We start from the raw sequence: 14,823 nt of genomic DNA, 5'->3' as shown, positions 1-14,823 counted from the left end.
CAAAGTACGCATGTACTCTGCCCAAAGACAGCGAGGACTCCTACCTCGCTGTATTTCATTCACATCAAACTGAAATCACAGAAGAGTAGTTAAGGGTTTTTTTGGTCACTGGGTCAACAATGTTTGGCAGTTTCTCAAAAAAGGGAACAAGCTGAGTTCGAGGCCATCTTGGTCTATACAGGAAATTTCAGGTTGGCCAAGCCCACTTAGGGAGACCCTGTCTCAAACAACCCCCCCCCCGAACAAACAAAAGTGTTGCCCGCCGCTTTTGTTCCCCCTGGTAAGAACACACTCAGGGCAACCGGAATCTTCTGCGGCACAAGCTTTATTGCTTACCCCATCAGGAGCCAGTGGAGAAGAGAGCCAGAGAGAGAGAGAGATGGTGGAGCCCCCTCCCTTTTATGGAGGACTGTCCTCCGCCTCGGACGTGTCACTCCCTGATTGGCTGCAGCCCATCAGCCAGAGTTGTCATCACAGGAAAGGCAGAGCACATGGGGCGGGAAACTACCCCAGCGCATGTGCAGATGGTTTGTTTACTACTTAGAACACAGGTGTCAGTGCCATCTTATAATGGCGAATGTGAGGACGGCTCCTTACATCTCCCCCTTTTCTTTTATTTAAGAGCAATAGGCCACCCATAATAATGAGAGTGGAGATAGAGGTCAAATCCCCAGTATGCAGGTAAAGGAGCCGTACACAAAACCTCCTCCCAGGCTCATCACCCGGAGGGGTCTTGGTCTGCTCCCGTGTCGTTTTTCCTGGGGGAAGGACACTTGGACACTCAACCTTCTTGAAAGATGACATGTCTCCCTAGAATAGGCTCATAAATGCCACAGAGCCCTTCTACTGCAGTGCTTAGCCGTGCAACTCTCTCGGGCTGCTGAAGCACACTCACTCTATCCCGTGCAATGAGACTAGCCTCGTGGGGTGCAAGAGCTGAGTGGCCAGCGACCTATTGCTTAAGCATAGATAACCATATATCAGGGGAAGCACCATGTTCTAGTGCTGCAAGCGCCTGGGAAATAACCACCATGTCTCTCCTAATTTGGGCCTTAAGCTTACAGACCAATCAGAGAAGCAACACTAATCCACAGCAAAGAACAGCTCCAAATAATTCCACCCCCACCCATTCTTTAAAGAAGGAAAATGTTGAAAAGATAGTCCTTAGGTCAGGGACAGGTCCAAGTGCGTGGGGCAAGTCTCAATTTTCAAAGGGTCTGTTCAAATTTAGCCGTCCAATTCTATATCTCCCAATGCTGCTTTCCCTTTGCTGTTGTCACCCTGGGCATCACCATGATGAGGGACATCTGGATTTTTCGGGTGAGTCTTTCTGGTATCCAAAATGGGTTGTCTTCATTCTGTGGAAAAACACAAACAGCTCCCCTGGATCTTATCAAAATAGGATCCGGGCCTTTCCATTTGTTATTTAAAACATCTTTCCATTTAACCATCTCTTTGGGCCTATCTGGCTCTGAACAATGACGTTCAGCCGCTGTATCTTTGTTAATTGTCCAGTGGCTTCACCTGTTCGGGAGAGCGCCTTCCAGGCCTTAATAGCCGTGGAGGAAATTTGGGCATAAGCTCCCCAGTGATAATTTGTTTGATCAGCGGTATAAGCTCCCTGACCCGTTAACAGGTCAAAGGTCCAATCTCTCTGCTCTGGAGTCAAAGCGGCAGCATTTGCTCGGGCCTGCGTTTGTGCAGCCTCTTGCCATAGAGCTCTCCATTCCATATATTTGCCCGCACTGGGGAGAGCGGCTTTTGCAATCATTTGCCAATCGGCAGAAGTTAATGCCTTGCCAGCAAGCCTGTATAACTGCACCAAGGTAAAATTAGCATTGGCTCCATATTTACGGACCAACTTAGCAAGCTCTTTAACCTGTAAATACTCTACTGGAGCGTGGACATGCCCACCCTCGGCTCCTTCAAAGACTGAAAATGCCTGTTGTATCTTCCTTTGTGCCTCTCTTGAAATGAACGAGTCCGCGCACTGCCTCTCTGCACAGGGCTGACGCACTACGCAGGGTGGGGGCTCTGCATAGGGCGGAGGTGCACTATGACTTTGAAGCCAACTGCCCAGAGGCCGAGCAGCAAGCTGGCCTTTGCCAGCCGCTTTTGGCTTCTTTCTTGACCTATAAGCTCGCATTTCTCTCTCATAACGAGCTGCTCCCTCCTCTAAGTCTGTTTTCTCAGAAGGGCTAATTTTTTCATCTGATTTACAGCTACTAAGAACTGGCTCTTTAAACTCATCTCTTTTCTCCTCTTTCCTTCTAATCTCTCCCCAGGTATTTTTCCCTGACATTAACTTTTCTTTTTTCCTTTGTTTTTTCTCCTCTTTCCTTCTAATCTCTCCCCAGGTATTCTTCCCTGACATTAACTTTTCCTTGGGTTCAAGACCCGTGGAAAGGCCTGTATACTTATTTGGCGCGCCATGTTTCCTCTTTGCTCCTGCTCTCTCTCCCCGCTTTACTTCTGATAGACTGTCTTGAATTTTGTCCAGAATTCTCCACCCTGCCTTAACCACTTGTTGACATGTGAAAAGAAATAAAAGGGCTTTTAACACTAGAGAAAGTTCAAGACCAGACATACCTTGTAAAGCTGTAATGAACACGCATCCGTTCCCCAGCTGAAGAGTTCTGAACCCACGCCGGATCCTTCTCAACAGTCTGTTTTGTGGGAACACTTCATTACCACAGTTCCCCAGCTGAAGAGTTCTGAATCCACACCGGATCCTTCTCAACAGTCTGTTTCCGGGAACACTTCATTAACCGCTCCTTCCCCGTGATGGAGTAGCTCCCGGGTTTCGGCACCATTTATTGCCCGCCGCTTTTGTTCCCCCTGGTAAGAACACACTCAGGGCAACCGGAATCTTCTGCGGCACAAGCTTTATTGCTTACCCCATCAGGAGCCAGTGGAGAAGAGAGCCAGAGAGAGAGAGAGATGGTGGAGCCCCCTCCCTTTTATGGAGGACTGTCCTCCGCCTCGGACGTGTCACTCCCTGATTGGCTGCAGCCCATCAGCCAGAGTTGTCATCACGGGAAAGGCAGAGCACATGGGGCGGGAAACTACCCCAGCGCATGTGCAGATGGTTTGTTTACTACTTAGAACACAGGTGTCAGTGCCATCTTATAATGGCGAATGTGAGGACGGCTCCTTACACAAAAGAAGAACGTGGCCAGCAGGAATATAAAAATTTTTACCAGAAGTGCACATAAAACAATAAGACACTTTAAAAGTGAAAGTGGCAAATGTTTTTAATGATTAAAAAATACCCAGGGTTATTATTATTAGCAGGGAAGCAGAAAATGAATGTTCTTTCCCTCTGCTTCGGGAGGTGGGGGTGGGGTCACTGGCTTTGAAGAATATGTCCATATAGCAAAGCTGTGACAGCCTGCCTACCCCAAGGTTCTGCTTCTGTGACGCAAGCCAAGGAACTAAGGACAGAGATGCACAGTTAAGTACCCTTGCTGCTCTGTCACTGGTATGAGCAACTACAGGCAACACAAGAGGGGAGCATTGACAGCATAGGCCAGCACCACCATGGAACACTAGCAAGAGTGTGAAGGGCTGGGCGTACTGACAAGGAAGACGTTCCCTATGCTGTTACAGAGAAAGCAGGCTATAAAGGAGAACAGTGACCGACCTCATGTTTGCTTTGAAAACAACATTTGCATATACACACAAAGACACCAAGGATGTACACATCACCACTGGCAAGCTCTGGCCGATGGGACTGTGAGTTAACTAGAACTTCATACTGATTTCACTGATATACAACGAACAGGTATTATTTCTGGGATTTTTTTTTTTTTTTAAGATTTATTTATTATATGTAAGTACACCGTAGCTGTCTTCAGACACTCCAGAAGAGGGCGCCAGATCTCGTTACGGATGGTTGTTAGCCACCATGTGGTTGCTGGGATTTGAACTCTGGACCTTTGGAAGAGCAGTCGGGTGCTCTTACCCACTGAGCCATCTCACCAGCCCCTGGGATTTTTAAAAGGGGGGCAGAATTAAAAGCCTAGTTTGACTTGTGAAGTGAGTGGTCATGTGTCCCTAGAGGCTTCTGTGTTGTTCCTTTTGACGGGTGAGCTGTCTCAGTTGTTCTCTTGCAAACCCCACACTCAGGAGTGCTTGCCTATTTGCTGGAAAACATGGTCTCTCCTTTGCGCTTAGAACCCATTCAGACTCTGGGCGGGGAAGGAAGTGAGCAGGGTGTCAGTAAAACCTTGCCCAAGACATGGTTAAGAGGGACTTTAAAGAGGAAGCCCTTCAAATCTTCAGTGAGGGAAGAACACCCAGAAAACAGATGACAAGAAAGAAACATTTGTTTAATCTGTAAAATTTTTATTTACTTATTTGTATGTGTGCACCTGCTTGTCTGTATGTACGCCATACATGGGCAGGCAACTGCAGGGACCAGAAGGGGCATGGACTGGAGTTACAGGCGGCTGTGAGCCTCCTGCTGGGAGCTGGGTACTGAACTCGGGTCCTCTGAGAGAGCCGCAAACTTTCTTAACTGTGAGACGTTTCTCCAGTTCCTACTTGATTTTTTTCATGTGTTTGTTCATTTGAAACAGGATCTGTGGTACAGGTTGGCTTTGAATTCGATATGTAACCGAGGCCAACCCTGAACTCTTGATCTGCCCCCACTTGCTAAGCACTGACATTATGAGGAATAATGAGGTCTACTTATCTCAGTGTAGGCCCCCAGAAGAAGGGATGGTGGCAATGTATTTGAATCTGGTTATACAGAGTCCTTTTAAGCTACCAGGTCACTCCAGATGAGAAATGACAGAGCAACTGGAAATCACGTTGAAGACTTAAGTTCTAATAAGAAAAGGTGACACCAAGCCCGTGACAACAGAACTCTCCGTGGCCAAGGTTTGCATTCTCGGTCAGTATAGACAGTGCAAGTGAACCAAAAATCCGGAGGCCCCTGCAACCTATATTTAATGAATGGTGGCAGTGCCATTAAAAAAAGTCTTTCCTAGTAAGCCAGGTGTTGTCTGGCTGAGGCCGACCTCTAGTATACCGTATACTCTCTACTCCGATTCCAAGAAAGCCTGGTGCAGAGACCGAAGTAGCTAGGAGCTAATAAAAAGAGAAAGCTGACCAAGATCTGAGAAGAAGGGTGGCGTTCAATTCACTATAAAATGCCACTATCAACCCAGAAGAAGGGCTCTCGAGCACAGAATTGAAAATGTGTCTAAAGTAATGTGTTTCTGAATAGGTTTAAATACTGACATTTGTAAATGTTTTACTTTTAAAAAGAATAAATTACTGTGGACAAGTAGGTCACATACAATGAAGGAACTCTCAAATACTTGTATGCTTTATGATTTTTGAGACAGTGTCTCACCTGGCCCAGGCTATGTAGCTGAGGTTGGCCTTGAACTCCTGATCCTCCTGCCTCTATCTCCCAAAAACTAGGATTACAGATGGGCACCCTATTACATTTGGCTTCTAGAATGAGACAAGGTGGAGTTTCAACTATTAGCGAGTAAACATCTTATTTCCTTTCATCATGGCGAAAAAGATGAATGCTGCTCTTGGTGAGAGGAAGAAGCGAGCCCTGGGTCAAGGCGTGGAGGCGGAGAGCCAGGGACCAGGCTACACTGGTAGAGTACTTGCATGTTCTTCCAGGTTCCAAAACAGGGGAAAGGGCTTTAGGACAAGGTGCGACAGAGACGACTGACGGAAGCAGGACTGGCCCTCTGCAGGTTCAAGGGCAAACACCAGTGCTCGTCATTTATATTAGTACCAACAAGTCTGCCAGCACAGCTGACACACCAGGTCCAGGGTTGGTTCTTGTGGGGAGAGCTTTATAGCTAGGGTGGAGCCACGTCCCTAGCCCCTCAGTTACTCGTGGGAAACTCGTTCCAAGGCCACGTAGAAGCTGTTCTTGTCATCTAGGCAATGCCAGCCAATGGGTCCAATCTCACAGTCTGCACAGACCAGAAACTTGATGTTGCCCACATCCTTGGTGAAGCCCACATTCTCAAAGGTGAACATATCATTAACCAGCCAGTGTTCCTGGAGGAGATCACCATCTGGATTGCTGCCGTCGGCCAGTTCTGGCTTCTTTCTCATGGAGGGGAGGAAGAGCTGCAGTGGAGAGAACATAAGGGTATAAAAGCTGAACTGGCTCCAGTCACAGCTCACTCCCACGTACCCACACTGACCCTGACGCCTAGCAGCTTTCTGGGATGGGAGAAAATAACAAAGACAGCAGCCATCGCGTCATGGCATATACTAGGATGCTGGCTGCTCTTTCGGTGCCTGTCCTGATTATTACTATCACTATTTATTATTATTTTATTATTATTATTATTTGGGGACATAGTCTTCTATTCTTTGGTTGGTCTTTAAATCACAGATATCTGTCTCTGCCTCCTGAGGACTCGGATTAAAGGCTTGCCTCAAGCACCCTGGCTTGCCCTGTTTTGTTTTTGGTTTTGATCCAACTGTGTACATATAAACCACACAGCACTAGTCAACATGTCTGCTTTCAGAGCTGTCTTTCTGCCTGCCTACTCCTTCCCTCCCTGGGATGCTTTGCCAAACCATGTAGGCCAAATCATATGAGGACCTCTTCACGGTCGAATACATCTAAACCCCCCTCCCCTATAATCTCTCCCCAACTCCACACAAACTGCTACAACAGCCCACAACTTCCCATGCAACAGATGTATTTAGCTCTCAGATAGTACACAGTGTTCAGGCTTGTTTGAGTCTGGCCCTATGTTCTATTCTCACTACATCACTGTGAGGCCGGCTTCAGTGTACTCTTTCCTTTATGACCACCAAGCTCAGCAGCAAGGCCTGATGGGAAAGCGAACCAGAGGGTTTGCTCTGAGTCTTAAGAGATATGGAGGGGTACTTCAGCTTCAGGTGCTGGCTTCTCCGCTTCACTGTCCAGAGGCCTCAGCATGCCATGGCCTGGTTTCCCCTCACTTCAATGTGTATCAGCCGCACTGGCTGCCTTGCTTCCTCAACAAACTGTAAGATGGTTCTGTCTGCACACAAGGCATGGCTGCTCCCTTGGTGGTTGATATTTAGCGCAAACATAACCTCAGGAAGTCTCTGACCCACAGTCTGAATGATGAATTCCAGACTGCCTATTGCCTATCTCATGTATGTATGTATGTGTATATATGTATGTGTGTGTGTGTGTGTGTATATATATATATATATATATATATATATATGAGAGAGAATATGTATATACATATATATACATATATATACATACAGTCTGCCACATTTGGGCACATGTATGTGCTGATGAAAATAATTAAGATATAAACAAACTCATAACACCCATCAGCTTCCTCATACCATGCTCATATTTTCTGAAAATGTCATATTAGATTTTGTGTATGCATGTATATATGTGCATCACATGTGTCCCTGTTAGATCCCCTGGAACTAGAGCTATAGCTAGTTGAGAGCCACACTATGAATGCTGGGACTCCAAGAAGAGTCCTTTGTAGGAACAGCAAGTGCTGTTCCACCTCTCCATCCCCACAAATGTCTCACTGATTTGTTTATTGGTCTCCATTAAGGTATCTATACCTGGATTGGATTTATTTTTTAAAAAAGAAAATCCAACTTTAGAATTTGACATGTTATCTCTAAAATACACACACACACACACACACATACATATATATATATTCCCCCCACCCCACCCCCAGACAGGGTTTCTCTGTGTAGCCCTGGCTGACCTCGAACTCAGAAATCCGCCTGCTTCTGCCTCCCAGGTGCTGGGATTAAAGGCATGCACCACCACTGCCTGGCTCTAAGATATTTTTTAAACTTTTATTTGTGTGTGCATATGTTAAGTATATGCAATTTTATGTTTGGGGAGCCTGTGGAGGCCAGAAGCGGGTACCAGATCACCTGGAACTAGTTGAGGACATTGTGAGCCACTGGACATGGCTGCTAAGAACCTAACCCATGGGTTTTGGAAGAACAAGTGCTCTTAACGTCTGAGCCAGCCCACCCCCAGCTCCTGCCCCCTAGACCTTGCAAACTTCAACCTACATATCTTCTCAGTCTACAATGCTGGAAGCAATTGGTGCATGTGTGCATATGCACACAAGCAACCACTTTTATTTCCTCTGTGTGTATAGCATGCACACTCTCTACTGCAAAATGCAATACCAGCAAAGCTTACGAAGCCTGCTCCTCTGCATGGCTGCTGCCCGATCACCTGCTTCCCACCCACGATCCCTTAGAGACAGCATCGTGCCGTAGCCCTGGCTGGTCAAAAGTCATAATCCTGTTTCACGGTTGCCTAAGTATTGGGATTAAAAGGCAAAACTAAATATACATACATTTTTCCTCCTTTTTCCTCTTTTTGAGACAGGGTCTACTATGAGGCTGACTGACCTTGAATTCACCCTGTAAACTAGGTTAACCTAAAGCCCAGCGGTCTGCCTGCTTATGTCTCCTGAATGCTGGGATTAATGGCATCACCATGCTCAGTTTCTTCCTCTTCCTCCTATTTATTTATTTTGTGTGTATGAGTGTTTGAACTGTATGTACGTATATGCACTATGTGTGTGCCCAGTGCCCGCTGAGGTCAGAAAAGGGCATCGGATCCTCTGAAACTAGAGATACAGATGATCGTGAGCTAGTATGTGGGTGCTGGGAACCAATCCTGAGCCGTCTGCAAGAGCAATAGATTAAGGAATGTTTACAGTCTCAGTCCATCACCCACCATGTGGCCAGAGTGTCAGAGCAGCTCTCATAAAAGGGACAGGGGGCAGAGTACACCAATAACAAGATACCAGGCAGGGCAAGATACCGCCCAAACACAAGCCCCACAGTGAGCACACTCTAACAGTCTACACAAGTTCTGAATTCACCACCGGGCTAAACCAGAGCCCTCGCTAGCTAATCCTCACAGATCAGAGCCAGAGATAATCGATTTACTTCCTAGGTGTCTCAATTAAGCTGACAAGATTAAGCATCACAGCCAGATGTAGTGGCGCACACCTTTGATCCCAGAGCTCCGGAGGTGGAGGCAGGTGGCTGGCACGAGGCCGGCCTGGTCAGTATAGTGAGTGCCAGGACAGCAGGAGCTACACTGTAAGACCCTGTTTTGGGGGTAAAACAATCATATCAGCAGTAATATTAAAACAATACATAGCTTAGATTCATGTTTGATTTGATTCGTGTGGGGGTTTTTGTTTGTTTGTTTTTTGGTGTATGTGTGTGGTGGTAAAATTACAATTGACCATTTAACCATTTTAAAAGGTTGTTTTTTTTTTTAATTAGATATTTTCTTCATTTACATTTCAAATGCTATGAAAGTCCCCTATGCCCTCCCCCTGAAGGTTGGTGTTTTTATTATTTATATGCGTATGCATATATTTGTGTCAATGAAGGCCACTTGTGTGCCTGCCTGTGGAGGCCAGAACCCTCGGATCCCTTGCAGCTTTGGTTAGAGGGGGTTTTGAGCTGCCCAATGTGGGTGCTGAAACCAAACCCAGGTCCTCTGGAAGTGCTGAGGCACCTCCCCAGTCTTCACTGTTTCTCTGTGTACAGTTCAGTACATAAGAATATTCACAGGACGGTCCTGCCACAGTCCACAGCCAGCACCAGAGCTGCTTCTTCATCCTCCCAAACAGAGACTCTGCTCCCACTGAACCTGTCTCTCTCACTGCCCTCTACAGAGGCAGTTCTAGACCTTTCATGTACGCGAGACTGGCCTGTGCACAGCCTTTTCTGACTGGCTTGTTTCACTTACTGTCCCAACAAGCTCATATTTAGTGTTAAGAAATAACCTAAGGAGCTGGGCATAGTGGCATATGCCTTTCTTTAGTCTCAGCAGAGGCAGGTGGATATCTTTAAGGTCAGTCAGAGAGACACGTTGAGGCCCTATCTCAAAAGCCAACAACCAAACCCAGAGAGCTAGTTCAGGAGCAGCCAAGGGCACCTGCCATTCTTCCGAGGACTAGTTTGTTTTCCAGGGCCCACGTCAGGCGACTCAAAACTCCATGTACTCCAGCTCCAAGTGATCTGATGCTTGCTTCTGGACTCTGCTAGAACTTGCAGACACATGCATCACACACACACACACACACACACACACACACACACACACACACACACACACGCTCGCGCGCGCGAAGGCATAAATACATCTTATTTATTTACTTATTTATTTTTTTGAGACAGGGTTTCTCTGTGTAGCCCTGGCTGTCCTGGAATTTACTCTGTAGACCAGGCTGGCCTCGAACTCAGAAGTCTGCCTACCTCTGCCTCCCAAGTGCTGGAATTAAAGGTGTGCGCCTCTACCGCCTGGCAAGAACTGCTTTTATAATCTTAAAGATTTATTTATTTTTACTTTATGAGCACTTTGCCTGCATGTGTGTATCATACCCATGTCTGGTGCCTGCAGAGGGTGGAAAAAGATGCTGGATTCCCTGGATCCAACTAACTGGAGCAATAAAGAACTGTGAGACACCTGACATGTGCTTCAAGAACAGCCAGCGACTTAACCACTGAGCCAACTCTCTAGGCCTGGAAGGGCATCTTCTCTTTGTTTTTAATTTTTTCCTCTATTGAGGTCAGCCTACAGAGACACCCAGACTGCTCAGAAACTTTCCTCCTGCCTCCTGGAAGGTCATCGCTAAGAGGGCGGAGTGTCAGCTTGCCTAGACTGGCCTCACAGTAATTTCTCAACAGCCCAGGGAACGACTAAAGAGCCATGTCGACACTTTATAGGGATTCAGTTTTTAAAATGTGTGTTTCAAATGGTTTGTTCTCTGTAAAGGTACTCTGTTGAGAAACAAAATATGATATGTAATATACAGTTTAATTTGCTTACAGGTTCCCTCCTATGAAACATCAATTTAAAACACATGAGACAAAAACTGTAACTATAAACTATCTTTTTTTTTTTCTTTCTTTCTTCTTTTTGGTCTTTTGAGATAAGTTTGTCTCTGTGTAATAGTCTTGGCTGTCCTGGAACTTACTATGTCGACCAGGATGGCCTCTAACTCACTGAGCTCTGCCTACCCCACAGAGTGCTGGGATTAAAGGTGTGCACCATCACGCCTGACTACTACAAAATTTCTTTTAAGAAACGTCTTGACTTTTTAAAAAAGAGTTACTCAGTTCACAGACAGGGTCTCATTATGTACCCCTTTTAGCTTTGATCTCACTGGGTAGCCAGCCCTAAGTGCTAAGATTATAGGCGCAGGCCACCACATACCATTCAGGAACATTTAAGTTTCTGTCAATTTACACAAACAGGCAAGCTGCCATTCGAGAACAAGAACTGTCCCATATAGGAGGCACAGTGCTCACAGTGCCAAAGCTCCCTATTCATCAACTTGGTCAGAAGAAGCAAGCGCAAGGTCATGGAGGTTCAACAGCTCTTCCGGTGTTAATAAGTGCTCGGGTCAGGATCCAATTCCCTGGCTCAGCTCCATCCCTCCGCAAGGCCACTAACTTTACAAAACAAGTGGAGAACTCTACTACCTGTCCGTGTAGTTCTTTTTTTTTTTTTTTTTTTTTTTAAAGATTTATTTATTTATTATATGTAAGTACATGTAGCTGTCTTCAGACACTCCAGAAGAGGGCGCCAGATCTTGTTACGGATGGTTGTTAGCCACCATGTGGTTGCTGGGATTTGAACTCTTGACCTTTGGAAGAGCAGTCGGGTGCTCTTAACCACTGAGCCATCTCACCAGCCCCCGTGTAGTTCTTAAAACGGACTTCCACCCACTCCACAGACAAGGACATCAGAACACGCAGAATGAGGGACACACTAACACTTTCCTTCTTTACGAAAAGGTTTCTGCTCTTGCAGCAGACACTGCTGTACGTGACTCTCCACCACTTGAAAGAACAGTGGCTCCTTACAAACCATTTATAATAAGGGTCTGAAAGCAATTTAGTTTGTACTATCCAATAGGATCGAATGTTACACTTAAAAAAAAGGGCTCAGAAACTTTTTTTTCTTTCAGTTTTCTCTTTGGGGTGATGGTGGTTTAAGACAGTTATTTAAAAACCCTACCATACGTGGCTCATACCTTTAATCCCTAGCAGTGGGGAGTCAGGGCCAGACAGGTGGACCTCTTAAATTGGAGGCCAGCTTGGTCTACAGAGCAAGTTCCATGCCAGCCAAGGCTACATAGGGAGACCCTGTCAAACAAACAAACAAACAAACAACTTACACACACACACACACACACACACACACACACACCGGGGTGGGGGTGGGGGACCCTTAGGATTCAGATTCCAGATTACCTCTTCTCATAAGGAGTGTGTTTTCTCTTTCACTTTAAGTAAAATTTAACTTTATAAACCTTTCACACACACACACACACACACACACACACACACACAATCCTACATGAAAAAGTCCTAACTGCAAGAAAAGAATGGTTAACCTTCGAAATCTATTCGAAATGCCTCGTCCTGGGAACTGTATCTCGCGGGACTTAGGAAAGTTGGGTACTAGCAGTCACTCGGTGTGAATTTGTGAATTCTCTCCACCAAACTTGATCCTGGAGCTCCTCTGGGGAGAAGCAAACGAGACAGGAAGTTGGTAGGGACTGAAAGATGGATAAAAGCTATGGTGGGAAGGAAATCCAGTGATTCTTAGGTGACCTGGGGCGACACCGAGTGGTGGCTGGAGATACACCTGCGGTGTACAGCAGGTTAGCCAGAACTCCAGGAAGCAGGGGGCTAGGGTTCGTCCCTTAGCTCGCGCAGCATACCCAAAGCCTGGGGGAGGGTGGGCCGCCTAGGACAGGTACACCCTCTGAGCGAGTACCCTGCGAGAGAGAACAGCTTAGGGGACCAGGCAACCGTGCCTGGACACCAGGGTCCCAGTCCCCAACCGAGCCAGTGGGCGGGGCCTCAAGACGCGGGGCGGGGCAAAGGCGCGCAAGGAAGGGCGCGGTCTCCGGAAACCCGGGAACCAGGAGCAGCCCGGAGCCGCTGGGTCGCTCAGGACAGCGCGACTCTAAACAGCATCAAGCACTTTCCTACCTGCCGGCGAGAGAAAAGAGCAGTCCCTGGCTGCAGCACCCGAGAGCCACAACGCTGGCACAGCACCGCCTTCCGGTTCCGGCCCTCGGCTGACACGAGCTCGTTCTGCAGCTCGCAGGGTTCCATCGCCGCGCCGCCACACCATCAGCCACAACGGCGCACGCGCGATCTGAGCTGGCTCACCCGGAACTACGCTGGCGCAGGTCCGTGGGGGCGCCCCGCCCGTGCCTCTCGCTGTACCTCTGCGCAGGCGTCTGGACTCTATTGCGCAGGCGCCTTTCTCTATTGCCGGACGGAAGTGTCAGAGTTACTTGTGACAATCCTTGTCTCCCAGGCGCCCTTAATATTGGCCTAAGCAAATCACTATGCCTAGCCTTACCACTAACTCTTGGGATATTTCCCTTGCCTCATGAGTAGATGGGGATAATTCGGGTCAGGCCACACCTCAGCAAGATTTAGCTACAAAACAATTGCTTTCTATGTAAGAAGTATGTATAATGCTTAGTACATTTAGTGTTGCGAAAAGTGTGATAATATTAAGCCTAGACTAATAGTGGCCATTTATTAGGTAGCAAAGCGTTGCTTATAGTAATTTTGAAAACGTCATTTCCTTAGAGGGTATGCCCTCGGGCATAATACACGAAGAAGGCTAAGGTTTGCAACGTGTATAGGACATCAGAACGAGGGAATTAAGCCACCTTACTGTTCCAGAATGCAGTCTTGCTCCCCTATTAGTCCCACATTACATGATGATGGACATTGTGTATGTGAGAATAGTAACCTGAGAAGGTCATAGACTCAAATATAATAGAACAATTTCAGAAATGGATTAGCAAACAGCTGTCTAGGATGTTGGGTCTTTTATCTCTGTATTTGTTTTTCAAGGCAGGGTTGCTCTGTGTAGCCCTGGTTGTTCTCAAACTCAGACAGATCTGGCCACCTTAGCTGGGATTAAAGGCACGCGCAACCACTGCTCACCCACCGTTTGTTTACTTATTTATTTAAAGATATTTTTTATAAGTGTTTGGCTTACATGTATGTGCATTGTGTTTGCGCCTGTGGAGACCAGAAGAGGGCACCAGATGTCTGGAACTGGAGTTACTGTTGTAACCTCCCACACGGGTGCCAGGAACCCAGCCCAGATCCTCTGAAAGAACAGTTGACAGCTGACACTCAACCACGACTCATCTCTCCAGGCCCCGTAGGTATCATTTTAATTAACCATTTGGTTGTCAGGAATGTAAGATTTCAGACAGGGCACAGTGCACTAGAAAAGGATCAAATTTAAAGCTGGGCAGTGGTGTCGCAGCCTTTAATCCCAGCACTTGGGAGGCAGTGGCAGGCGAATTTCTGAGTTCCGAGGCCAGCCTGGTCTACAAAGTGAGTTCCAGGACAGCCAGGGCTACACAGAGAAACCCTGTCTTGAAAAACAAAACAAAACAAACAAAAAAAGGGATCAAACTTAAGAATGGTTTGCAAACCAGCGACTAAAGCATATTTCCGAGTAGAGAGACTGTACTAATCAGATCGGAATGGTAGAATATGGCCCCTCAGCACCACGGATCTGATGCATGTCAAGGAAACTGAACTTTATAGTACAAGATATGGAAATCTATGGAGCTTGGGAACAGAAACACATCAATATTTGCCAATAATTGGCTCTATATTAAGCACTGTGGTAACCACATCTGAATTTCAGAAAGAGCTGCTGATAAAGTAGACAGTGGTGGAAAAGTGTAAAGGTTAGGACATCATTTACCTTACTTCATAAGGGAATGGATTTAACTATGACAGAACTGTGTA

The 14,823-nt window shown here is 46.6% G+C and overlaps 1 protein-coding gene and 1 non-coding gene across 2 annotated transcripts; both read right to left on the bottom strand.

Moving 5' to 3' along the window:
- Positions 1-3,844: 3,844 nt before the first annotated feature.
- On the bottom strand, positions 3,845-13,194 carry Rabif (RAB interacting factor). Its single transcript, XM_021157607.3, has 2 exons — positions 13,021-13,194; positions 3,845-6,108 (listed from the first exon to the last, which is right to left on the bottom strand). Exons 1-2 carry the CDS (start codon positions 13,144-13,146, stop codon positions 5,863-5,865), a joined length of 372 nt encoding a protein of 123 aa, XP_021013266.1. The 5' UTR covers positions 13,147-13,194; the 3' UTR covers positions 3,845-5,862.
- LOC115032434 (small nucleolar RNA SNORA61) lies at positions 6,725-6,850 on the bottom strand. The gene has a single exon (XR_003838112.1). It is a non-coding gene; the product is annotated as a small nucleolar RNA SNORA61 (small nucleolar RNA).
- Positions 13,195-14,823: the final 1,629 nt, after the last annotated feature.

This window comes from Mus caroli, unplaced genomic scaffold (assembly GCF_978045245.1).
Source record: "Mus caroli unplaced genomic scaffold, Mus_caroli_1 scaffold_1, whole genome shotgun sequence".
Lineage (NCBI taxonomy): Eukaryota > Metazoa > Chordata > Mammalia > Rodentia > Muridae > Mus > Mus caroli.
This window is presented reverse-complemented; position numbering and strand designations above follow the sequence as displayed.